General features: G+C 51.5%; 4 protein-coding genes across 4 annotated transcripts; 2 read left to right on the forward strand and 2 right to left on the reverse strand.

The window, feature by feature from the left end:
- Window positions 1-2133: 2133 nt before the first annotated feature.
- On the reverse strand, window positions 2134-9804 carry EMH_0038130 (uncharacterized protein; the record flags this gene model as incomplete). The annotated part of the gene is made up of 14 exons (XM_038022602.1): window positions 2134-2176; window positions 2498-2583; window positions 3182-3292; window positions 3512-3616; window positions 4100-4207; window positions 4672-4779; window positions 5034-5165; window positions 6301-6378; window positions 6927-7028; window positions 7780-7872; window positions 7980-8186; window positions 8672-8767; window positions 8940-9092; window positions 9502-9804. The coding sequence occupies 14 exons, from the start codon at window positions 9802-9804 to the stop codon at window positions 2134-2136; spliced, it is 1725 nt and encodes a 574-aa protein (XP_037878456.1).
- Window positions 9805-12496: 2692 nt separating this feature from the next.
- Window positions 12497-14024, forward strand: EMH_0038240 (uncharacterized protein; the record flags this gene model as incomplete). The annotated part of the gene is made up of 2 exons (XM_038022603.1): window positions 12497-12503; window positions 13081-14024. 2 exons carry the CDS (start codon window positions 12497-12499, stop codon window positions 14022-14024), a joined length of 951 nt encoding a protein of 316 aa, XP_037878457.1.
- A 2118-nt stretch (window positions 14025-16142) lies between these two features.
- EMH_0038350 (uncharacterized protein) lies at window positions 16143-18702 on the reverse strand (the record flags this gene model as incomplete). Its single annotated transcript, XM_038022604.1, has 5 exons — window positions 16143-16395; window positions 16856-16947; window positions 17074-17118; window positions 17256-17349; window positions 17588-18702. 5 exons carry the CDS (start codon window positions 18700-18702, stop codon window positions 16143-16145), a joined length of 1599 nt encoding a protein of 532 aa, XP_037878458.1.
- Window positions 18703-19320: 618 nt separating this feature from the next.
- Window positions 19321-21066, forward strand: EMH_0038460 (Similarity to FtsH, related; the record flags this gene model as incomplete). The annotated part of the gene is made up of 1 exon (XM_038022605.1): window positions 19321-21066. The coding sequence occupies one exon, from the start codon at window positions 19321-19323 to the stop codon at window positions 21064-21066; it is 1746 nt and encodes a 581-aa protein (XP_037878459.1).
- Window positions 21067-24030: the final 2964 nt, after the last annotated feature.

Genomic DNA, 24030 nt, shown 5'->3' on the forward strand with positions numbered 1-24030 from the left:
ATGATAACGTTAAAAGAGACGGGAAACGAACGATTCGGGCACGGTTCACACTGTTTTTAAAACAATGATCACGCGGGCGTTGACTGACGCCTTTATACAATGTGCACATACACCGGCAGTTGAAACGCGTCTGCCTATTGATAAAAAAAGTAACCGGGTCCAACTGAAGAAACTACACCACTCCGCAAGCTGCCCGAACAAGCAACTGGTCTGAAGGGCGACCCCGCTGCATCCCCCGTGTACCGGCAAGGAGACGTAAAGGAAATAAAAAGCTACAGAGAGCGCAAAGGGTTCACGACCAACCACAAGCTTGGGCATATAAATTGGAGGATGCAGTCCACAACACAGGCAAGCAACTTAAGGATACGCAAACGAAAATGTAAACGCATAAAATCCCGCTTCCCGCCGGCCCCTGGACGTGAATAAGCAAGCAATGTAGTGCATTCAACGCGTGACGTGAATAAGCAAGCAATGTAGTGCACTCAACGCGTGATGCGAGGCCTTCGCAACCTGCATCCGGCACAACGTTGGCCGTTAACAGCAAGTGTGGCTTCGCACCACAGCAGCCCCTCCAGTAGCCACCAGAACTCGGACGGATCGTGATGAGACCCTCGTCAGAGGATGTTCAACATGGTCCAGCGTCACTGCTCCAAAACGGTGGTCCAAGTGATACTTCTGCAACTATAACTGCATAGCCAAGCGATGGCAGTCAATCCAGAAGCGTAAATTCCCTGAGGCTGACTGCATTTCCCTTTCGGGCAAGAGAATAGTCAATGAACAAGTGGGGCGAACGCGCCATAGTGAAATGCAACTGCAGTGCAGTGCGGATCATTCTGCTCTTCTAGATGCTTCGCGCTGAACGGCAATCACCGCACATCCCGATAAATCCCCTTCAACTTGCTGGCCCTTATAAAAACTGCAGCATTTCCAGTCGCCGCAGATGTCAAACGGATTGAGCTCGCCAGCCAGCTTTTGCCTCCTTTATTCAAATCGTCCTCCCACGCTGCTGCTGGACTTCACTGTTCACCGCTTCTGTGCAAACCAGACGGAGAAGGCACATACCAAAACGAAAAACCAGTAAGCACGTCTGTCCAAATATTGTCGGTCCTGCTTGTCGTTGCACTCTTCGTTAGTTTATGGCTTCACGTGTTGTGTCCTATGGATTTTCAACGTTTGCTGGTGTTGTAGAAGGTGTAAATGCTAGCAAACGTGATGTGGTGCGAAGCATACAGGATCAAGCCGCTAGAAACATCAACAAGTCCTATAGTATCTCCTACCTTCTTGTCTTCCCGTCTCTGACTTCGATCCCCGTGCGCTCCGGAACTTCCTTCGGCGCCCTTCGGCGACTTACCCTTCTTCCAACCCTAGAAGAGCAACATAATCAGCACGGCAGGTGCTTCTGTGTGCGATGACTCACAGCAGATACACGAGGCGCAAAGCGGCGCAACAGTGCAACTGCTAATAAGGCAAACCGATTGTTGCGGTATGTCGTCACGTACGCTACCTAGGCCCTTCAAAGTAGTCATTAGGCGTCCAAGTCCGCTGGCCTGCTCCAAAACACCATTTCACAGTAGGCCCACAGCCCTCAAAGATTCGCACGTGAGGTATCGGGCGATTGCAAACTAAAGATCGCATTCCTACAGGTTTGGATGTGGACAAGACGTACAGATGAAGGCAAAGGTACAGATGAAGTCAAAGGAGGATCCGAATTTCTAGCGGTCGATGGCTGCGGCCCGGAGGTGTAAACACCCTCGCTGCGTGTGCGGCGCCTGCCTGTTTGCACCGAAGGAACCTGAAGGAACGGCATAGAGAGAACAGGTCTCTATTGGGCTGTACCAGCTCGCGCTTGGCTTGAGCCGTATGCAGCGCTTTTCCTATTAAGGTTTCAAACGGCTGTGCATAAAGCCAGAATAGTATACGCTCGCTTGAGGCTCCATGCAAAGAGCAGTAACCAATAAACTACGATAGGGGAACCTCGCCTCCGCAACCCTCAAACAGCTCTTGGGGAAATGTGTGCGTAACAGGCTACCGAATGTGCTCGGCGTCTATGATGCGACAACTATTTCGCGGCTCCACAGATAATGTGCGTATTCATATACGCGAAGAACCCTCAAGCTCATGATGCACTTACGGTTAGCCATTGCGGCGTTCCTCCGAACCTGGGAAGAGACTGCGCCTGCGCAGCCAGCAACAAGAAAAACTACCGCAACATCATAGTGTGCAACTTGATGGACACTATGTCACACAAATATTAGAGTCTAGGATATACCCCCGTGCTTCCGATCGACAAAAGGTTCACGATGACCGGGTGAATTACAGCAGACACTTTATCGAGACGAGGCGGATGTATTTTCATGGATATGTCGTGAACACTGTTCATCCAGAACGCATGGTGGTGCTGCACCAGTCTGGTGCTGCACCAAACCTGTCAATCTCCTCGAAAGCGAGAAGAGGTCGCTGCGAGACCAAACTCCTCCAACGCCCCACAAAGTCTCACCTGTCTTCCACCCCCCGCAGCAGACGATACTCCACCTTCCCCCTAAGGCAAAGACCATTGCACGAACACGGATATGAACAACAATACTGAACATAGCGAAGTGCAAAAGTGTTCCCCACTGCTAGCTCTCAGGGTAATGCCTTTACTGCATTGCTAGCTCTCAGGGTAATGCCTTTACTGCATCTCTTCAGAATCTTATCCAGACCAGCATGCCAATAGCGAGGCCACGAATGCGAACACTTACGTCGTCCCAGATACTGCTTCCAGGTGGAGAGAGATTCCGTGGGCTGGATCGAGCAGAGCCAGGTTGTGTAATAGGAGACTTCAGCACAACGCATCAAGCACTCATTAGCGTGCGACACTCAAACAGTGGAGGGTGCAGTGGAAGCCAAATGCTTCTGCACAAAATGGAAAAGGGCGCTGGTGAAAGCTGTGTATGCAGCTACCGAGCATGACTCGCAAGCTTCATGTGCAGCGCGTACTCCTATGCCGTGGGGAGACGGAGGGGCCTGCAGAAGAACCGCCACCCAGTTGCAAATATGATACTGAGGCTCGACAGCAATATCGATCTCACGTTTTACGCTTCAGTGTGCTCTTTGTCTATGAGCTATTGACAATATGCAACACCTCTTGACAAGGCTATGGTCGACAAGAAACGGCAAAGGAGAACGGAAAAATCCTCACATCGCCAACACTTCTGCTCCTTTGCTTCACGCTCCCGAAGATACCCAGAGGTGGAAGGTCCGGCGGTAACGGAAACGGTGGAGGAGGAAGCTCCCTATCCTGCACTCCTGCCTGCATCCCAACGCAGGTGTCAACACAGCTCGGAACCGTGCCACTCCCCACGTCAGCCCTATGGGCGGGCTGCGCCTGCCTCCATAGATAGCGTCTGACAGGGGGCAGACACTGAAACCACTGACTAAAAAACAAGTTCAGTACATCTGAAGCAATCCTACGGGATCTGCTGAGAAAACTTTACAAACGAGCAGGAGGGAAAGGGGGGAAAAGCCTCACCTTTGTAGTAGCTCCACTGCCCCAACCAACACTTTCATACTGGTAGGGACCGGCCCCACTTGCGCCCTGGGGAAGGGCTACTCCTCCACCGCCTTGGCCTGTCGCCTGTATCCCAGCAGAAATGGTTCATGAAGACAAATATATACGCCTCCTCAACTGGCTTGTGTGGAGTCTCAAGGGCTCCAAACAGGCGAGCTAATGAACGGTGCATCGACTGTTAATACGGAAGTATTTCGGATACAACTGAAACAGGTAAGCAAAACTGCACCGCTCGATGAACTGCACCCTGCTGCAGCGCTTGCCGAGGGGAGGAAGCCCTACGGCTTCCACGAGCGCCCCGACAGCAAGTCGAGCCCTTACCACTGCCACCGCCTCCCAACCATATAGCAGAAGAGGAAACGGACACAACAAATAAAAGGAAAACACTGTACTTACGCGTAGCGCACACACTGCGATTACGCCTTAGCAATGCACTCACTTCACGCCGTTTACCCCGCAAACGGCACTAAGAAAGCGGCAGACAGAGCGAACTGCAGAAGGCCAGATCCCGGCAGTTGCTGCAAAAATGTAAGTCTGAAAACAGCTTACATGCGCTCCACTGGGGTGCGGCGGCGTTATAATTACAGACGGAGTTCCCCACATATGGCTGGTGCCCGACGTGGGCGAAGGCAGTCTGCTGCCCGCAGGGGCTCTCCCCTGCATCATAAAAGATAAAGACGACGATGAATTGCACTGCGTCGTTCAAGTTCAAGAATACACATTGCGACAGCAAATGTTCCCCTACAACCTTCAACGTGCCCTCCGTACCACTACCGTACCACTACACCCAGCACATTATATACACTTCATCCACAACTAGCCCGCAGGCCGTCCTTAAAGTGAGCATCACTTGCTACGATCCCTGATTTGCAGTGAGCAACGAACACCTGCATGCTGCGTATACAAACCCCCTTCGAGAAAGGAAAAGCGCCGAGGAATCCAAAGGACACAAATAAACACCGCAACGCCAACCCGTCAAGTCTGTTTTGTCCTTAGCGTTGAATTCGGGTACAAAATGCACCATAACCAGATGCTCGGCTGTCTATGCAGACGCAGTTTCACGACCAAAGGGATGCTTCAGTTTTCTAAGACGGATGAAAAAAAAAACAAACAGCGCTCACCTGCGCGGCACTGCCCCCTGTAAAAACGAGCCCTCTCTCTAGGAATTGCCGGTGTTGTTCACGCCGTGAATCAGGCGAACCGAAGAGAACATCTGCTTCATAGTCTTCCTGAAACAGCAGGGAACAGCCAAGTTTGCGGCAAAATGGCAGTCCAGACCGCTACAAACACCGCTGAACGGCCCTGTCCCAAAGGCGCACAACAGCTGCCGGTCGCTGGTCTCCTACCGCCACAGGCATGGAGTGTCGGCACGCCGACAAAATCAACGACCGCTGCTCACAGATTGCCGCTTTTCAACGGCAGTAACGTGCAAAACGTTCATAGCTCATTGGATCTACTCTGAACTGACAATTCGCAGCATTACCATAATGGAAGCGGCTTCGCTGATATGCATGTACTCGTCTACTGGGCTAGCTGGCCGCCTCCCCATAGCCGCATCAATTTCTCTGTAGTCCATGTAGACGCTTTCCTCTTCAGTTGGTATCCGGCGACCTCCCTTTGACAAGGCGCGCAGGTTGAGTTGCACGCAAACGCACGCACAACAGAATGAACCGGGATGTTGTACACTACACCAAGCACAGTTCCAAGGGAGCATGCCAGGGCAAACCTGCAACTGCAGATTATGCAACTCGTCAGTATTCAACGAAAACCCCGATGCTCGTGCCTCCCACGCCCCAAACCCCAAATCTCAAACCCTATGTTCTAAATCAAAGACCTGAAGCCATAAATCACAAGACCGGCGGTAATGTGTAGGAGCAAAATGAACAAATAGATGATCACCTCTTCATCACCGCCACTTCCCCGAGACGCCCCCGAGCTCGTCGAACTTCCTGAATCTCCTCGAGCCTTCACAACCGCACAGAGGGACCAAACTCTAGATGGAATTGGGACGGTGCATGCAATATGCAGCACGCAGGATGAATGGAAAGCAGTAGCAATAAGGGCTCCCACTAGCAGCCACCGAGCACAGCAATAAGGGCACCCACTAGAGGCCACCCAGCATCGTGCATTCTAGGCCTCAGCCCTATGCCCCCAAGGCGGCAACAGCAACAGCAGCACCGGTCCTGCCGTTTATCTCAAACAGAAGTCTTTCACCCGCCGTCGCCACTGAGGATCCCCGGAAGCAGCAGCAGCAACAGCAGCAGGTGCAAAAGCATCCGCACCCACAGCAATGATTAAATAAACAGTCAATCTGCAACCAAGAGAAGGTGAAACGGTCCACTAAAGCACCAGCAAGCCCTTACTTGAAACCCTCTGCGCAACCATCGGGCAGCATGCCCGAAACCTTTCCGGGAGGAAACTGAAGGCTGCAGCAAACGCATAGACAGCATCTAACGGATGCTAGAATGAGAAGAACTGGAGAGAGACAAGTGCCCCTCCCCCGCGTGGGAGTCTTCTCATCATCTATCTGCTCTGTTCCCGGCCTCCGTTCCCGCGGCCCTCATCCTCTGGTTCCGTCGCGCTGTGTGCAGCGCGTAGGAAGAGTAGATGAGAGTACAAGTTGTTGTCTATGGCTGCTGCTCCGTTTCATGAGCCGTTAAGTGCAGAACTCAAGCCACGCTCATCTGGGATAATGAGACAACAAAAGCCGCACTAACACCGCGGCCTCTCGGCGCTGTTCGTGAACTCACTGGAGAAGATGCAATCATCTGCCCCATCGACGCTGCGATATCCTTCGTCTCCATAATCGTCCCCTCAGGTTCTTCACTCTGCGCGAAGCGAACAGGACAATGCGTCCCCAAAATATCTGCTGAGCCTGTCCTAGCACCGTATATGCATATATACACATATACGCACGTACATGCGATCGCTTACCACGTTACCTAGCACCGTATATGCATATATACACATATACGCACGTACATGCGATCGCTTACCACGTTATCACAGATACGCTTAAACATGGTTACAAATGTATATATATATATATATATATATATATANTATATATATATATATATATATATATATACATATATATATATATATAATGTACACGCGACGTCTACGTGTGCCCGTGCCGTTTTTAGGTATACAACTAGGTCTACCACTTCTACATCTGCCGTTACGACGGAAGTTACAGCAAAGGAGACAAAATGTTACAGCGCCGGGAACCGCAAACAGCATCACGCTAGAGTCGATGCAGTGGCTGCAGCGGTTGTAATACCAGAGACGAAGGAAAGCCGGCGAAGAGGGGCCAAGTGTTTCACAACAAACAACGCGCGAACGCTGCACGTACACTTTGCTATCTCCTTACCGGCCAAAAATCGCTGGCAGTCATCATCGCTTCCACCGTCGTCGGCCGCCGCTGCCATGGATCGCCTGTCACTGCAGACTCCAAATTGTCTGTTGTCGTAAGCTGCAGAACCAAACAACGCAAATCCTCTAGAACCTCGTCTTAGCTGCCAAATAGTTCTGTACGAACACTAAATGCACATATGCTGTAGGGAGTCGCCAATGCATCTCATGCATACATGCAAGCATCTGTATATATGCATATAATTCCATATAAACAGCTACACTGCAGTATGCCACAAGCAGCACAAAGGCATGCGCGAAGAAGTCTGAGCAAGCAGAATGAAGCAGATGAGGCAGTAGCAGTCCATTCAAGCCGTCTTCTACATCGTTCGCCCCCAACAGAAGCCAGCAACCAGGCAAACGAAAGTGCAAAAGGGCGAATGCGCGAAGGCGGAAGGCGGCAAGACGAAGGCACAGGACAAAGAAAACAAAAACAATGACGTGAGATGACAGAGAAAAAACTGACTGACAGTGTCACGTGGAGAAGAAGGACTGGATGGGATGGGACTCATTTCCATGTATATCGGTTCTTCCACATCTTCTCCCTGAACATGAGGTACCCCGCAAGGTAGCAAATGCTAAAACCCTAAATGCCAAGCCCTAAGCAAAAGCGCGATGGTGTAGAAAGCGTGATGAATGGGGAAGCAGAAGAAGACACACTCTCCCTAAAGAAATGCCCCCCAGATCATCCAGCGTGCGCATAGGGTGCACGCCGCAAGAAAACCTGTAGTGTAGGATATCACTGCTTCTGCGTATACTGTTGAGGGTGGTCAATATATGTAGGAGGAGGATCGCTCCATCACAGAACGTACAGAAGTCGGGCTCGGTATGCTACGCATTTCCATGTATATGCCGTCTCCATCGTCATCCTCTTCAGTCTGTCGTCCTTCCTCATCTTCCGCTGTCTGTACGCAGCACCGGAGAACGGGATCACGTCCGTCTGTCATCCAGGCAGCCGCTAGCAACGCTGAAACATAACCCCCAAAACCTAATCCCGAACCTAATCCCAAACCCGAATGCCTTCTTGCGAAGACGCCAGACGCACGGCAGACGCAAGCTCGGGCAGCTCCTCCGTTCCCTGCCCCCATACTCCTTGCTGCCCCGCTTCCTGCTCCCCCACTCCTTGCTCTCCGTCTTGCTCTCCCGCCTCCACAGGAGGCGATGTCGGAGAGGGAGACCGTTCCCCTTCTCCTGCGTGATCCCCTGTATCTCCTGCATCCTGCGGCAAACGAGATACAACAACCCGACAGCAAACAGAACAATAACCCAGTGTGACCAACACCCGATCCACCGCCAAATGCGCGTTCCCCGCTTCCGCTGGTGCCTACATCCTGAATCTTAGTCTAAAGTTTAGGACACTTCAGGGTTTCTTCTAACTACAGGGACATAACTAAAAAAGGTACATGGAGAAAATATGGGTGAACTAGGTTGAAGACGGAAAGGGCCGCGGCGCCCCCGCGCCGTTGTCGGCACTGCCCTGTCCGTTGTCCTACTAATGCGGCTAGACGCATCCACAGCGGCGTATGCATGCGGGAGCGCCCATATATATATATATATATATATATATATATATATGCACATACATACGCCGACAAATATATAAAGACATTCACATAAGATTTGGCACATCAGCGCCGCAGTGTAATTGATCCACTGTGGTCAATATATGTAGAAGAACGAGGAACGTTTCATGACAGGACGTACATCATAAGCTGGGCCGGTCGCGCTCGGCGTCTCCTCGTCCTCACTGTCTCCGCCTTCATCATCATCACCCGGTCCTCTTTCCCCCCCTTCCGTTGTCTGTGTGCAATAACGCAAAATGAAACTTCTGAAACTGGGGGTACGTCGATGTTCTCCAAGCAGACAGCACTGCCTCGGGCGAGATTGCACAATAAACCCAAACCCCCAAACCCTAATCTAAGACCTAATCCCAAACACTAAAGCCCCTCTGCTACTAAGACGTTAGACGCACGGGAGGTGCAGGCGCTGCCAGCTGCTCCGCTCCCTGCTCCGTAACGTCTTGCCCCCCCGCTGTTTGCTCCAGCTCCTCCACAGGAGGAGGCGGCACCAGAGGGGGAGGCCCTTCCCCTTCTCCTGCGGGATCTCCTGTAGCTCCTCTCTCCTGCTGCAAACAAAATACAACCCAACAACAAAATCCTCTTACCAATGCACGGCCCCTCGCCACTAGTGCTTGCAGATTGAAACCCAGACCAGTGTCCGCTGTTTAGGAGTCTTCAGGGGTTCTTGTGAAGAGGGCAGAATGATTAAAAAGACTGGATGAAGAGGGTAACAGAGACCGGACAGCCGAAGCCCCACCACCCTCGGACATTCCCCGTGTCAAGTCGATGCACTTCGGGATTGTCCGGTCTCATCTTATTATAAATGCAAGCTGCACACTTGCTGGTATTGCCATGTCTGTTGTTTTACTGTCGCTGCTAGGTACGCCACGGACGACTGCTCAACTACTGCTGAGTATCCGTCTACAAGAGGAGGATGGCATCCCCCTCGTCACTCGTTAGAGTATTACTGCTTACCGGAGAGCAAATATCTCCCCGGCCATCTGCAAGCAGACGAGCAGCTTTCGGGGAAGAGGAAAGACGACCAAATGCGAGAGAGCACGACACGATCACATACGCAACAGCAGAGCACGCGAGGGCTGCTGCAGCAGCAGTGAACAAGAACCCAAGAGGAGTCCTCCCGCTGCGCTTCAAGCGCACGAAATCGGGTGCTACAGATTCGCTATGCTTGTCATTTTGTCTGCTGTTTGGTTGCTTGCTGTTGGCCTCCGGGTCGTCCTCCGCAACGTGGTGGGGAGCCGCGTACTCGGGCGTCCCCATCGCCTGAACTGCAGAACGTTCAGCGGGCTAAAACTCCGCTAGTTGTGCTTAAAAAGGAAAAAACTAGGCAAGCTCACAAACGCTCACGATAAGAGCGTGAAGCACGGCGCCGCAGCAGCGGAACTCGAACTTCAAGGCGCCATGCGCAAGCCTAGCGAGAAAAAATAATTGTATTGCGCGTACTGCATCTAAAAGGATTAATAAGAGCAAACAAATTGCAAACACGTTAGTTTCTGCATTCACTTCGTCTCCAGAGTCATTCGTTCCCGTTCCTATACATCTCAGCTCAGCTATGCCGTAACGGATCGTCGCTCACAGCAGTGGGCCTACCTGCACCGGTGCACAAGGTGTCGTTGCAACCGGGCTATGTTTTTTCCCTCTGTCTCAAATTGTTTTAAATTTCATATTATTTACGCTCTGACGTACTCAACATATACGGAGACAGTTCGCCTCCGCCCCCTCTTGCGCAGTTTTGTCGTGCTGTATTCACCATCTGCAACTTTCATCGCTTTAAGCGTAACAGTTGATGCTTCAGCCGTTGCAGTCTGTGTTCTATAGTTGTCTGCCAACATACCTGCAGCTTATTTTTGAATTGTTTTTAAAGACAAGAGGAATCACGGCTTGTCAAGCATGAGACGCACGGCCTGGGCTTCATCTCGAGTAGGTTTCGTTTGACGGGGGGACGACAGTTGCAGATTAGCCGCAACTAAGATCCGCTTCAGTTCCTTACTTCTCAAGGGGTACTATGAATTGCCCACTCTCCTAGTGAGGGCGTTATTCAGTGTCCATTGGTTCGGTTCTCCTGTCGCTGTGCTCCACTGCATGCAGTTTCCTGGCCGGCCTTCTGTATTATACCCATCGTATAGCTAGTAAAAGCTTCGGGTTGCTTAATTCAAGAGCCCCGGAATCATCAGAAGAGATGAGATTGGCGGTTATATGCTTATTGACCCAGTACCCGCCTGCTTCTCGCCTTGAAATGGGTGGAGGCGCAGGTATAATGCCTAATTCCGTTTTTAGGGTGTCTTCCACTCTTCTCCTTGACAAAAGTTGGTTTTAATTCCTCGCAAAAAGTGAAGGTGTATATGCCTAGGAGCCTCCCCCTTACAATATATTCAGCTCTTCTTCAAGTGGGACATTGAAAATCTATCGTGAGACGGAATCAGCCTACAGCTGTGTTTGATCATAGCCGCGTTGGCTTATATTTAATTTGTACAGCATCTAAGTAGAGTAGCCTATATCTCATGTATGTAAAATATAGTAAGAAGGTGTGGCTGTGCGTAAATACACATGCTGCTGAGCGAATCTTCCACCGTATCCAATGACCGTTGTCGAATCATCCGCCTTATACAGTGACCGTTTTCAGCTGTAACAGTGAAAATACGCAAGCTAAGATATCCTTAAAATCTGCTTTAGCCTTCCCTCAAGTCTGCTGGATACCTGAAAGCAGCGCCACAATAGCATGGATTCATGCTGCGGATAGAAGGCTGCCAGTCATGAATTGCAACACTGCTTGCAACAAGAAACGCTACAAACCCACATGCAACCATATCCAAGCTGTATTTGGACGCAGGCACTTACGTTGCAGACAACTGTCTTGACCTTCAGTAGCCATCTTGGGTGAAGGCAGATCTGCAGTTAGCACCTTCAGATATACCAGGAAACATATACGTACGTTCGAAGGCGTTTCGCTGGTGCAGAGTGGTGGACCATACGGCAGGGCGGAAGCAAAACTGTGGGGGCAGAGCGCTTATGATTGTTGTTGCGTTTGAGTTACTTTGGGGTGCAGGGCCAGCTGAGCCGTTGTCGCAATACATTATCGTATTACCCCGTATTACATAGGTGGCTTCGTAAAAACGCATAGTTATGTGCTTTAGAAAGCCAACAGAGGAGCGATTTAGGGGCTACAGAGAGTCGCCTAGGTTTTCTCGCATTGTTTTTGTGCGTTGCATCGCCTTTCGTTTAAATTTGAGATTACTCTTTTCCTTTCGTTCAGTTACTTGTCGACTTTCTTTACTGGGCCTCCGTTCTCATGTGCGCTGGTGGTCGCATGCCCCCTCGTTCTCAACTGACGTCACAGTGACGAGCGGCAGTAAAGACTTAATAAAGGACACCTCGAAATCCAGGAGGCATTCTCTTCAGTTCAGATGCGCCCTGAGCACATCGGGCCGAGGGTCTGGAGTGGCTGCAGAGGGGAGGCGGCCTGTAGTAAGCTGCCACGCATCTCGCTGGCTGGGACTAATGCCGCAAGGCAACCTCACGGCCAAGCGCACCTAAGTCCCCATGTGTTGCATGCGCTAACAGTATTACAGTGTAAAGGCTAGTTAAACACGTACTTGCCCCTCCAAGCCTGCGCGCAAGTAGATAGGAGCACCAACATTTTGGGGACGGTCATGCCGTATCGGGGCCTTGCGTGCTGTGCAGGGGACTAGAGGCCACCTAAGGTGAAGGCAAGGCGGTTTACTTGCAAAATACTCTGCATTTGTCTCTTTTTGTAGAGAATATGCGTCCAGGAAAGTTGTCCTCTGCTTCAACCGCCAGCCATCTGTATCTGTGACTGCAGTTGTGCCCCAATGGCAAAGTCGTATTTATGTCTGAGGGCATACATGTGGAGGCATCGCCAAACGACGTCAATTTAGTGCATTTTAAACTTAATTTAAGTTTAGTTTAATGCCTACTAGGGAGAATTGTTTGAATGGGTGGTTAGGGCCACACAGCCACCAGAAGAAGCCAGACAGGTGGCGACTCTATGCTCTATGACCTCAGCACGTGCACGCGGGTTCGGACGCAGCTTCCTCCGCATAGCGGAGGAAAAGAAGTACGCGAATTTTGAATTCAATTTTAAACAAATAATGAGATAAATGGTATCAGCCTCTCTTTTCCTACATATGCAGGCTAGCAGACCGCGGCGTGGCGTAGGCACTCCTAACTCCCTAAGGAATTAGGAATGCCTACGCCATGATCTGCCACTTTGAGTTGTCTGTACAGCTTAAATCGAAGCTTTCACGGCGATCACGATGGAAATTCACTCCAACTTCCCAATTATCAAAGTATTAGACAAGGACTATTGCTACCGCCGCTGCTACTCCCGCTGACTGCGCAGCACGGTGGACCACCGGTCAACTAGCCTTTCCGGCTTCTCCATTGCCACGTCATTCTGCTCTAGATGATGCAGATTCTTTGTTTTAAATGTTGAGAAGATGAAAAGTTGTTTTAATAGAACAAGATTCAACCCTACATGGGCTGCTGCTCTTCTCCTGTCGGCTGCGACTTTCGCAGGCGCCTTCCGGGCGCCTGTAGGCGCCTGGCGGGCGCAGCAGCAGCAGCAGCAGCAGAATTGGGATGATGAGACCGCCATAGGTGTATACCCAGAATATGAGAGTGAGAGGAGTTCAAATGGGTTGAACTTTGCCTCTGCCCTGCAGACCTCGTCCGCTACTGAGAAGTACGCAGAAGACGGGCCTTCAGAAGGTTCTGCAACAGAAACTGCTGCCTCACAGGGGGAAAAGGGGAAGAGCACAGAGACTGAGAGCAGCAGCACCGAGGCAGAAAACACTGAAGAAGAAAAACCCGAAGAATCTGCTCATCAAGGAGAGGGCAGCAGCAAGACAGAGGAAGCATCTGCCAAGGAGTCTCGCGCTTCTGCTACAGCGCCGTCCCATGCAGCGGGAGAAACAGAGACAGCGAAAGGAACCACTTCAGAAGAAGAGAAGGAAGAAGGCCATCATCCCGGTGCTGCTGTGTCGGGGAAGGAGTCAGCAGCAGAGTCTGCTGCTGCACCCGGAGCAACCACTGCAGCAGAGAGTGCAAAAGCAGCGGAAACCGCAGCGCAACCTGTTCACGAACACAAGGCAGCAGCTGCACCAGTAGAAGAGACTGCTGCAGAAGCTGCCCCTGCAGGCAGGGCTCCTGAAGCCGCTACACCTAAGCCAGAGTATAAGGAAGAAGCTACGGCTGCAGCAGGGGGGGCCCCCGCTGCTGCTCCTGCTGCTGCTGCTGCTGCGCCACCGGCAGACAAGCTTGTGATACAAATGAACTTCAGGCCTTCTTTGGTGATAGGCCGGGCAGAAGCAGACAGGACAGAGCGGCACGTCGTAAAAGACAATGCGGGGACATCTTGGTTTGAAGTTATTGGCCCCAAAACCCTCACTGTACTTAACCTGAAACCCGTGCAGGGAGAAGAACTCCTTCATTCAGTAGTGGCTACCACATCGCACGCTTGAGCAAATACAGCTGCATGCGTATTTACATGCACTAATTTAAACAGTATATATATATATATATATATATATATATATATATATATATATATATATATATATATATATATATACATATATATATATATATTTATATATATATATATTTCAATTATGTATCAATGTGCGTGCGTTTATGTATGTATATTGACATATACATAGGTATATGGCACATATATGAATTCTTTAATACATACTTCTCGAGAGGCGTTTCGAATTCCCGCGAACACTCCAGTGAGGAGTCTGGCGTGCGCTTGAATTTTGGAATAGACCTCTTTCAACCCAGGTGTACAGGCACCTCGGCGCCTTGAGGTGTGCGTACACCTGAGAAGTAACAGTTTGCAATTGCAGGTGTCCACTGCACGGCTTCTCTTTGCCGCTTGGCTACTGCCAAAGTTCTTTTTCCCACACAAAAACAAATAAAAGCCAAAATAATAGTTTAAATTTCTATTTCCGTTCGGCTGCTACTTGAGGACGATTGCTGTTGCCTATAGCTGCTAATCGAGGTAGCAGCAACTAGAGCAACAGCAGTAAAACACAAGCGACAACGGCGCGAAGTCGCATGCAGGTGCATCAGCGCTGCCTTCAGCAGCAGAGTAGAAAAGATATTTCCCCCCTTCCCCCCCCCCCTTTGTTTAGGGCTGTNCCCCCCCCCCCTTTGTTTAGGGCTGTAGAAGCCTCTAAAAGCAATAGCTCTGTAACCTGTATAGGTCGAGTGCAGAAGTAGACAGGATCTAAACGCATGTGCATGCAGGTTTCCAACTGCACGCCCGCTTGAGAGTGGAAAGAGAAGCCAGCGGGCCAAGAGGAATTGAAAGAGGCGCTACCTTAAGGGTTGTAGATACAACGCGGTGGAAGCAGATGAAGACGTACAACATAGGCAACGCAAACCAAAAAATACATTGACATAGAGGAAAAGAAGTCCGCAGTCTAAGCTCCAAAACCCTGCCCCATAGGACTTGAGAGGCGAACGTATCTCTGTCTTTGTTTGCGTTGCGTGTTTGTCTTCGTTGGCCTCTGTCTTTGTCTTGCGCCCACCTCTATCTTTTTGTTTTTCTGCATGTATGTGTGGGGGGGGTCTGCCTCTGTGTCTTTGCTGGCAATTTCCCTCTCCTCAACGCGTGTCTGTCTTTGTGATTGCCTCTTCCTCCCCTTTTTTCATTCACATATCTGCGGTGTTGTTCATGTGCGCCTCCTCCGCCTCCCACTTGCGCCGGTTTATCGCCTGTGCATACACCGCAAACGACAACACGCGACAGCAAAGCAAACTTATCAGCCGTAAAAAGACTCAGAGCAAGGCAAGAAAACCAACGTACCGCCCCAATGCGGTCCGAAGGAGGAATCGCCTTGGGACCAGCCCAGCTAACTATCTAGCTGGCTAGCTACCTAAGGATTGGCTGTCCCGCTATATTGGAGCCTAGCCTGAGGCACCACCGGGGTAAAATCGACTGCGCTGAGTGCGCTTTGCCTTCTAATTTTCTTGTCTCTACTTCCCTCTCTACGCAGCTAGGTACCTATCCACCCGGCCAGCTAGCTGGATGGTTAGCTAGACATGTGGCGCTACTCTTGCATACCTTCAAGCGCTCCTCCTCGAACCCGTTGCCGCGAACAACTCCATCCCAGCGGTACCCCGGCTTAATCCCAAAGCGGTTGGGCGGGGCATCGTGGGGACACGTGGGTCGTTCTGCATGCGCAACACAACGCACCAGGTTGACAGAGTAACCAGCTAGCTGGCTGGTTGGCAACAAAGCAACGTAGCCAGCTTGCTCCACCTAGCTCCACAGCTAGCCCAACCAGCCAGACACTTGCTGAGGCTAGCTATCCAAATACATAGCTATTTAGCTAGCTAATGCTGCAAGCGAGCCGCTTCGCGAGCCCGCCGGCAAGATAGGCGAATGGCTAGCTAGATACCTAACTAGCCAAGCAGGCGTAGCCAGCCAGCAACACCACAGCGCGGGGGTTGGAATGCCCTCCCCCCCCCCNCCCCCCCCCCACGGGTCATGAAACTAAAAAGCAAGGCTGAAACCCGGAGGAAGATCTCTCGATGACTTATTTGCTTCAGGTGTTTTGTGTGGGACAGCACTAAACTGCAACGCTTTCGCTCTTATAGCGAGAAGTAAAAGACAGAGCTTCAGGGCAGCAGCACTCAAGGGCAGCCGCTATGGCCACGGTATGATGAGTTGTATAGGGAGGCTTGCCTGTTTTGCTGCTGTCTTGGGTATCGCTGTTTTGCTCTTCTTGTCGGTCTTTTCGGGAAGTGGGGGCCCTGGCCAAGGGGTCATCCCACCGGTCTCGGGCTCGCAGCTCCGTTTCATATTCCTCATCAATGTCATATCTAAAGCAGTAGAGAAGCAAAACATAGCAACGCCAGATAGAGATAAGCCTCCAACCTGCTTTGATTGAAACAGTAAAACTAACAGAGGAACTACCATGCATATAAGGGAACGCTAAAGGTTGCATGCGGCAGACGATGCGGGTCCTTCGGTGTTGTATATGCTGTCCCGTTGGTTTGCCTGTTGTTCTTATTATCTTCTTACCATATTCTGCAACGCGCACAATATGCACTGTATGTGTATCTACTTGGATGGACCCACATTATGTATCACATATAAAGTATACAAAATATCTACTCTGTATATCTAAGTATTTGGATATGTATTACTTACTATATGCTACACTCTAATATATCTATTGAATATTACGATATATATGCATATAATATATAATATATAATATATATATATATATATATGTCTTATATAATGCAATACGTATATTATGTGTATCTCCCGCACCTGGCAAACGGTTGTTTAGCTATTTTTTCTTCTCGTCTTTGTTTTGCAATTTTGTCTTCTTTCTGCTTCAACCCCGCGCCCCACTCTAACACCTGCAATCGAGTTGCAATACAACAGGGAGCAAAGCAGTGTTGAACAAACAGACGAACCACAACAATAACACAAGCCTGCAGCTTAGGGAAGACAGCGACAATGTAGATACACTTTGGGAGACCTACCGGCGCCGGCCCTCTTTCCCTTTGTCTTTTTCTCCCCTTAGCCCCCTGTAAAACAGAAACAATACATACATTTTGCGAGACCTACAGAAAATATAGAGAACCGCAGTCGGCTGCATCAATGATAAACGCATGCAAACCCTAAATACTGAACCCTAAACCACGAGCCCTAAACCCTAGAGCACCTCGAGAGCAAGCCACTCCTCTTCAGATATGATTCGTCCCTCTCTGTCACGAAAGACAATTCGGCTCTTAGGAGGCCCACCGTCCTCTTGCGATCTGAAAGACAACACATGCCACACAAGTTTTGAACCCTAAACCCTAAACCAACTTATCCCTAGTCCTTGTGCCTGGGGGCACATAAGAACTCCTTGGATGGGTACGTAGACAAAGGGTCTGGCCCTTGGGACACCGAGAGGCCACTGCACCTCGGTTTCGGGTTTTGGGTTTGCGTGCGTTCAGCATAGCAGCGGAAAAGAGGAAGCGACGCTTCAAGCAAAGCTGCTGAGAGACCTACCCTGCCTTGCTGCTTGGGCTTCGCCGCATAGGAGAGATGTCCCTGTCTCCTTCAGAGGTTGCCTCCCTTTCTGAGCGTCCCTCACGAGACGCGTTCTTCTGAGGTGGTATATTCCTTTCGCTGTCCCTGGGGGCTTCTGCTGGTCGACTGGTTACAGGGGAGGGCCGGCGCCTCCTGGGGGGGGAAATGTCTCTGTCTGCGTCTGGTCTTCTTCTCGGGGGGGAGAGATCTTTGTCTCTGTCTGTGTCTGCTCCTCTTCTAGGGGGAGAGATGCCTCTTCCTCTGTCTGCTCTTCTTGGGGGGGAAAGGTCTCCGTCCCTGTCCATGTCTGCTCTTCTTCTGGGGGGGGAGAGGTCTCTGGCTCCATCTGTATCTGCTCGTCTTCTTGGAGGGGATAGGTCCCCCGATCTATCTGTAGCAGATCGCCTTCTTGGGGGGGAGAGGTCTCTGCTTGCTGGGTCCAGCTGCCCACTAAGTTCCAGCTGTTGTTTCAATCTTGCGCGCTCATCATACGGACTCGGAGCAGACAAATGAGAGGACCCACCCACGCACACAGGCCCCTCTAAAGCGAAGGCCTCCTTCCAGCTGCTGTTTTCAGGAGAGGGGGGTTCGGATACCGCCTCAGGGGCCCTCTCAGGGGACCCCTCAGGGGCCCTTCCTCTGGCATGCCGAGGGTCCCTTAAGCCGCTGAGATGGTCAGTCGGAAGCCCCCGGGGTTTCACGGGATAGTCTTCGTCTTCTCTCTCCTCTCTAGCGATAAGTTCATTGACTTTGGCTTTGTCTGCTTCGCTGAGCTCTAGGATCTGTCCGTCCTCCCCTACGACCCGCACCTCCTCTTGATCAGATGCTAACAGGTCTTCATCGTACACGCCATCCTCATTTGCGTCTTTGAATAAATACCTCGCGCCGTTCTCTGCTCGACGCAACACCGTAAACAGCGTCTTCCTCCCGCGAGTCCCAGGGGCCCCCCGGGGGCCCCCTCGCCGCGATCTGGGGTGAAAGTCCAACTCTGCATCCTCTCCCAGACGCAGCCCCCCTTGGGCACCAGTGGGGGGTCCCTGGGGCTTGCGGGGGCCCCTGAGGTACTTCTTGAGGTAGTCAGCTTTGCTGGCCATGGGAGAGGGATATGTGCATGCGAGCGAGGGAGGGTGAAGATCGTTTGGACCCGTTAACCATTCATGGAGTTGTTTTTGTTTACCTCTTTCTAGATAAAAGATGTTTACGTTTTCATTCCGTCAGACAGAAATCAGCCGGAGCCGACGACAGCAAAATGCATGCAGTGGAAACGGAGGGAGCGGCGAGCTGTGGCGTTTTATCTTCCGGCTTTCTCGGCCTGTTCTTTAGGTGAACACACTGAATGCTTTGTTTTATAGGAGCGAGGTGTTTGTTGTTTGCTTCATTATTAGCCTTCATGACAATGTGTTAGTGAACGCACACGCTTCCACGAGTGCATACACCACGACCACATGATCGGACCGCAGACACCACGCCGCATGCCTGTTCTTCTTCTGGGGTGTATATCCAAATCTCACGTTCTTTTTGTTGGGTCCATGTAATTGTTGCGTGTCTCGTCAAGGCACAATAGAAGGCCCCGATCTTTCCGTCAATAAGGCGGTTCGTTGGGTCCACCCTGGTCTATCTATCTCCTTCTCAGCGGTCTTCTTCCCCTTTCCCTTCGTTTGTTTCTTTCTGCTTCCACCTATCCACAGCTTACTTACATTGAACAGCACCAGATGGGGGGGCCCGCCTTCCCCGGCCGTCTCCGGGCCCCGCGTAGCCCGCCCCCAGACCACACCTCAGAAAGGCGCAGCTACAGCGTGTTTGAAATCGACAGCAGCAGCAGCAGCAACAGCAGCAGTGGATTTGAAGAGGCGGGGACAGATTGGAGGGGGGATGAAGATGCGTTGTCTAGCGACTTGTCTCCTCCGTCCCGTCGTAGTTTCTTGATGCATTTGATTCGTTTGAAGGCGCTGTGGATGCGTTGGATCGATGATTTTCTCTCTTCTGTCTGCCGTGTATCTCGGTCTCTGCATGCCGTGAGCAGCAAAAGATACCCTCGGCACCTCCGCGGTGTCCCCCTCAAGATGGGAGGCGCTGCTTTTCTTCTTGTGCTGCTGGCAGCGCGTCTTTGGCGGCTGCGCGGGACATATCGAAAGTCGTCAGGGGTTGCCTTGGGAGCCGGAGGTGGATCTGCCAGTGGGCCATCTAAGGCTACACGGGAACATGGGGGCGTCGGCTCGTCGTTGGGGCGGGCGCTGTTCTTCTGGAGGAGTTTTGGTTGGAAAACACCGGCTGCTGCTGCAGCTGAGCCCTTCTCCCGGGTGCTCGAGCTCGTGGGAGGGAACGCTGTCAAGGAAGTGCACTTCGGTCCGGGGCCACGTCTGCTTCTGGAGCTGAAGGACAGGAGACGCGTTGTTTCATCTCTTGTTCCGGGGGCGGAAACCGCGTTTTTTCACGCTGTCTCCACCAGAGTCCCGCGCTTCAAAGCGGTGCAAGGGGGTTGGCTTCCTGCTGCTATTTCCTTTGCTGCGCCTCTGCTGCTGATGGGCGTTTGGTTCCGTCTGCTGCGGGGGCTGCTGCTGCAGCTGCAGCCGCAAACTCGCGACACCGGGACGGAGCGAGAAGCAGCAGGGGCCCCTCCTCAGACGCGCTTTCACGACATTGTATTTCGGCAGAAGGAAGAGTTGCAGGAGATCGTGTGGCTGCTGAACGGCCAGCAGGATCTGTACAGCGAGATGGGTGCGCGTTTGCCTCGTGGGGTGCTGCTGGTTGGCCCTGCAGGAACAGGAAAGACCTTGTTAGCACGGGCGGTTGCGGGGGAAACGCGCGCTGCTTTTCTTTCTGCTGCTGCTTCGGAGTTCACTGACGTCTTCGTGGGCCAAGGCGCTCGTCGCGTGCGGGAGTTGTTTCGAGAAGCACGGCAGCGAGCGCCTTGCGTTGTGTTCATAGACGAGCTCGATGCCTTGGGCTCGCGCAGTGGCTCGCCATCTCTCCCTGAAGGAGCTCAAGCTGCAAACCAAGAGTACGTCCAGACTATTAACCAGCTGCTGGCAGAGATAGACGGCGTGATGGGCGCAGCAGCGGGAGTTGTTGTTATCGCTGCTACAAACCGCCTCGAGGCCATCGATCCTGCGCTGCTGCGCTCGGGGCGTTTCGACCGCCTTATTCACCTAAGGCTCCCAGATGAGGGAGAACGCCTCGAGATTCTTCAGCTTCACGCGGGCCTCAAGAAGATAAGGCTCAGCAGCGCAGCGCAAGGGCACCTCAAGAACCTTGCTGCTGCAGCGGACGGCCTCAGTGGCGCGGACCTCGAAAACCTCCTCAATGAAAGCGTCTTCAAGGCCGTACGCAAAGGGAAAACCCACGTCGATGAAGATGCCCTTAATGAAGCCCTTCTCACTCTCTTGCAGCGGACACATCCCCCTCGACCTCCTACCGAACGCCTGGTACTTAACAGCATTTTTAGCCCCTCATTTTAGCCCTTCCTCTCCAGTTCTGCCCCTGACCCCTCCTTTTATCTCTCCTCAACTCCCCTGCTTAACCCCTGCTTCTGACCCTTTTCGTTAACCGCACTCTAACCGCTGCATTAATCTCTCCTCATATGCTCTCTATGTAACCCTTCACTTTAACGCTTCTTGTTCACCCATCCTTGTAACGCTCTCTATCCCGTGACACCCAGAAATATAAGTCCGACAGCACCAACAGCTACATTAACACATATCAGCCTACCGAGCTGGCGATCCAGCAAGCTACCTCTGGTGAGGGCTACCCAGCCGAATATTCAGCAGGATTACTTGCTTACTAGATAGCGTGAGTCACCTAGCCACCTGCTGGCCAGCTAGCTAGTTTCAGCCTATCCAATTAACTAGCTAGTTGACTATCTAGGCGCATGATAGAAGCGAAATAGAGCCCCGGAGAACACTCAGGGCGATGCAACATGGGATCCGGACAGTAGATGAACAACTTCGAAAGCCGGAGCAGTCAGTAATACATGCACAACACCGGAGTGCTGTCGACACCAGGAAGCGTCCCTCTAGCTGCCTTAGGGTTTATCAGGCAAACTCTTTCGGTGGACCCTTTACGGCACGAGAAGGCGAGGCCACAGGCATATGCAAGTACCTGCTGTGTACATGCGAAGAATGAAGGCCATATAAAGGCATTTATATACCTAGGCGTTTACTATAGACAGGAGAAATTTGGTGGGATTCAGGGATGGAAAGTGCCAGTACATATGTAGAGGCACTTATATTTGAGGAATACCGGCATTCCATGACGCATGCGGTCCAGCAGAAACAACTATGGACATGTTGACGCCCCTCCCAACGTGAGGAATTAAGACGCTACACACGGGCACGCAAATTCCGAATGCTGCGGAGAGTACAACGGTGTTTGGAGGCGACGCATGGAGCAGGGCCTCTAAGCATCTCTTGGTGCTCGAGCGATGCTACTGGGCCAACGCAGGGAAGCCTTGCTGGCTGGCTTGGGCATTCGTAAAGACCCATTGAGAGCAACTGCGCCTCAACACGGTCTTTCACTGCTGTACCAACAACAACCAAAAAGAACAACTCTAGTGGCTGGCTGGGCAGCAAAGAAAAGGATTAAACTGCGGTCCTTAATATAGCATGACCAGCCAGAAGTTCGTGCGCGTATTCTGTGTGCGCGCAGATAGGCTTCTGAGGGTTAAGTAATAGTTTTCACAACTCAGGCCCCTTTGCAGCATGCGCTAACACTCAGAGAATTTTCAGTGACAACTTATTAGGTTGCCGTGCAGTCCTAGCTGCAACACGGTGCACTGCAGTTCACGAGAGACAGTCTCGTCCCTGGCTCTGGCCAGTGCCCCGCTCTTGAATCAGTGCATACAGGACGCCTCGATACTGCAGCCTTAATTGAGCAGATTTTGCGAGATATTGTCCCAAGCCTTTTTTTATACTGCACCTGGCGACCGTCCGCAGCTAAAATCGATGAGCCTTGCTACACTGGAAAGCATCGTATGGTTCATCCGGGGATGCACATTTCGAGCTGCAGCGACAGTTTACTCACGAAGTCTTAGTGCAAACAAATTGGAATGGCTGGTAATATGCATAAAAAGCCTGTTTGTACTCAACCGCACTCTGCAGGAGCACTTACAACGCCTGTGCCGTGCTCTGCAACTTTTTCATTTGGAAGTGATCTGTCAAGGCGTTCAAGTGCTCGCTTTTCACGCAAGCAATTAGTTACGGAGGGAGCGCAGCCATATCTCGCGCAGGTAGTGGCCGCTTGATGGCGGCCACTCCCCTTGCAAATTCGTATGGATGTTGAGAGTTTCTTCGGTCTCCCATTAACTTCAGCGGCTGCGACTGACGGCGTGGGTAAACACAGCCCGGCTTAAATTTAGGTAGCGTTCAACTTTTCAGTTGCAGTTGCCCAAAGCAGAAGAACTCGTAGATAGAAAGCTATGAGCGAATCGTTACGCGGCACTGAGCAATTTGCCCCGTGTTATGTGCCCCTGACCTTACCTATAACTCGCGGGCACCGGCAATACTTTAGGGGTTACCATATTCTGGAGATGGTCATGCCCTATTGGGGCTTGCCAGACTGCTCCCAACTTGGGCTGTGATAGTGCGTGTTTCGCGCCGGCTCATTGAGTATTTTGTACATTCGCAAGCATGCACCAGCAGCATCCCAGTCGCGTTCAACCCATTCCAACGGCACAGAGTACTGTCAACATCCACTGCCCACACCACTGAAAGGGCTTGCAGCAAGGAGCTGTAGGTCGGCAGTGGCAGCAACGAACCGAAAAAACGCCTCCCACTGCCGTTAGACACCTTTTGCAAGTATACCCAAGCCTCCCGTTGATGCAGGCGCTAACACCGTAGACAATCGTTAATCATTCTCTTGATCCTCGGCATCCAATGTGGGAGCCGGCAAAAGTACATGGAATACTATTTTAAGTATGCCCACGATACAGAGAGCGCACCAAGAGGGCAAGGAGGAGACTATACTGAAGGGATGCGTCGCAGGCGATCCCTTCGCTAAACAGCACGTTGCATTATGCAGAAAAGACATATTTGCTGATAACTCAACGAAGAAGCAGAACAATAGTTACAAGACTTCCCTGAAATCCGTGCACTGGCGGCGGCGTACTGCGCGTCTAGCGCAGTGTACAGACCGCTGTGTACACCCACGCAAACTAATTTATCGACGCCGATCAGAGCTGAAAGGCCGATCCTTTAGTCCATCTATGTCAAAATTTCATGGGCTTTTCATAAGTTACTAATAAGAATAGCATTAACCTCCAGTTTCTCTCATCTTCGCCAGTGCAGTGCACCGGCGGCGGCGCGGCCTGCGATCGCATGCATTCACCTTTCGGGCTTTTCCCTGGGCGGCTCGGTCCACTTTTTTTTTCTTCGTCGTGGTCGTACTTTTTAATCTTTTTTTGTTAAAAATATTAGAAGAGTGCCCTC

Source organism: Eimeria mitis, genomic scaffold, assembly GCF_000499745.2.
Source record: "Eimeria mitis Houghton genomic scaffold, Emh_scaff36, whole genome shotgun sequence".
NCBI classification, from domain to species: Eukaryota; Apicomplexa; class Conoidasida; order Eucoccidiorida; family Eimeriidae; genus Eimeria; species Eimeria mitis.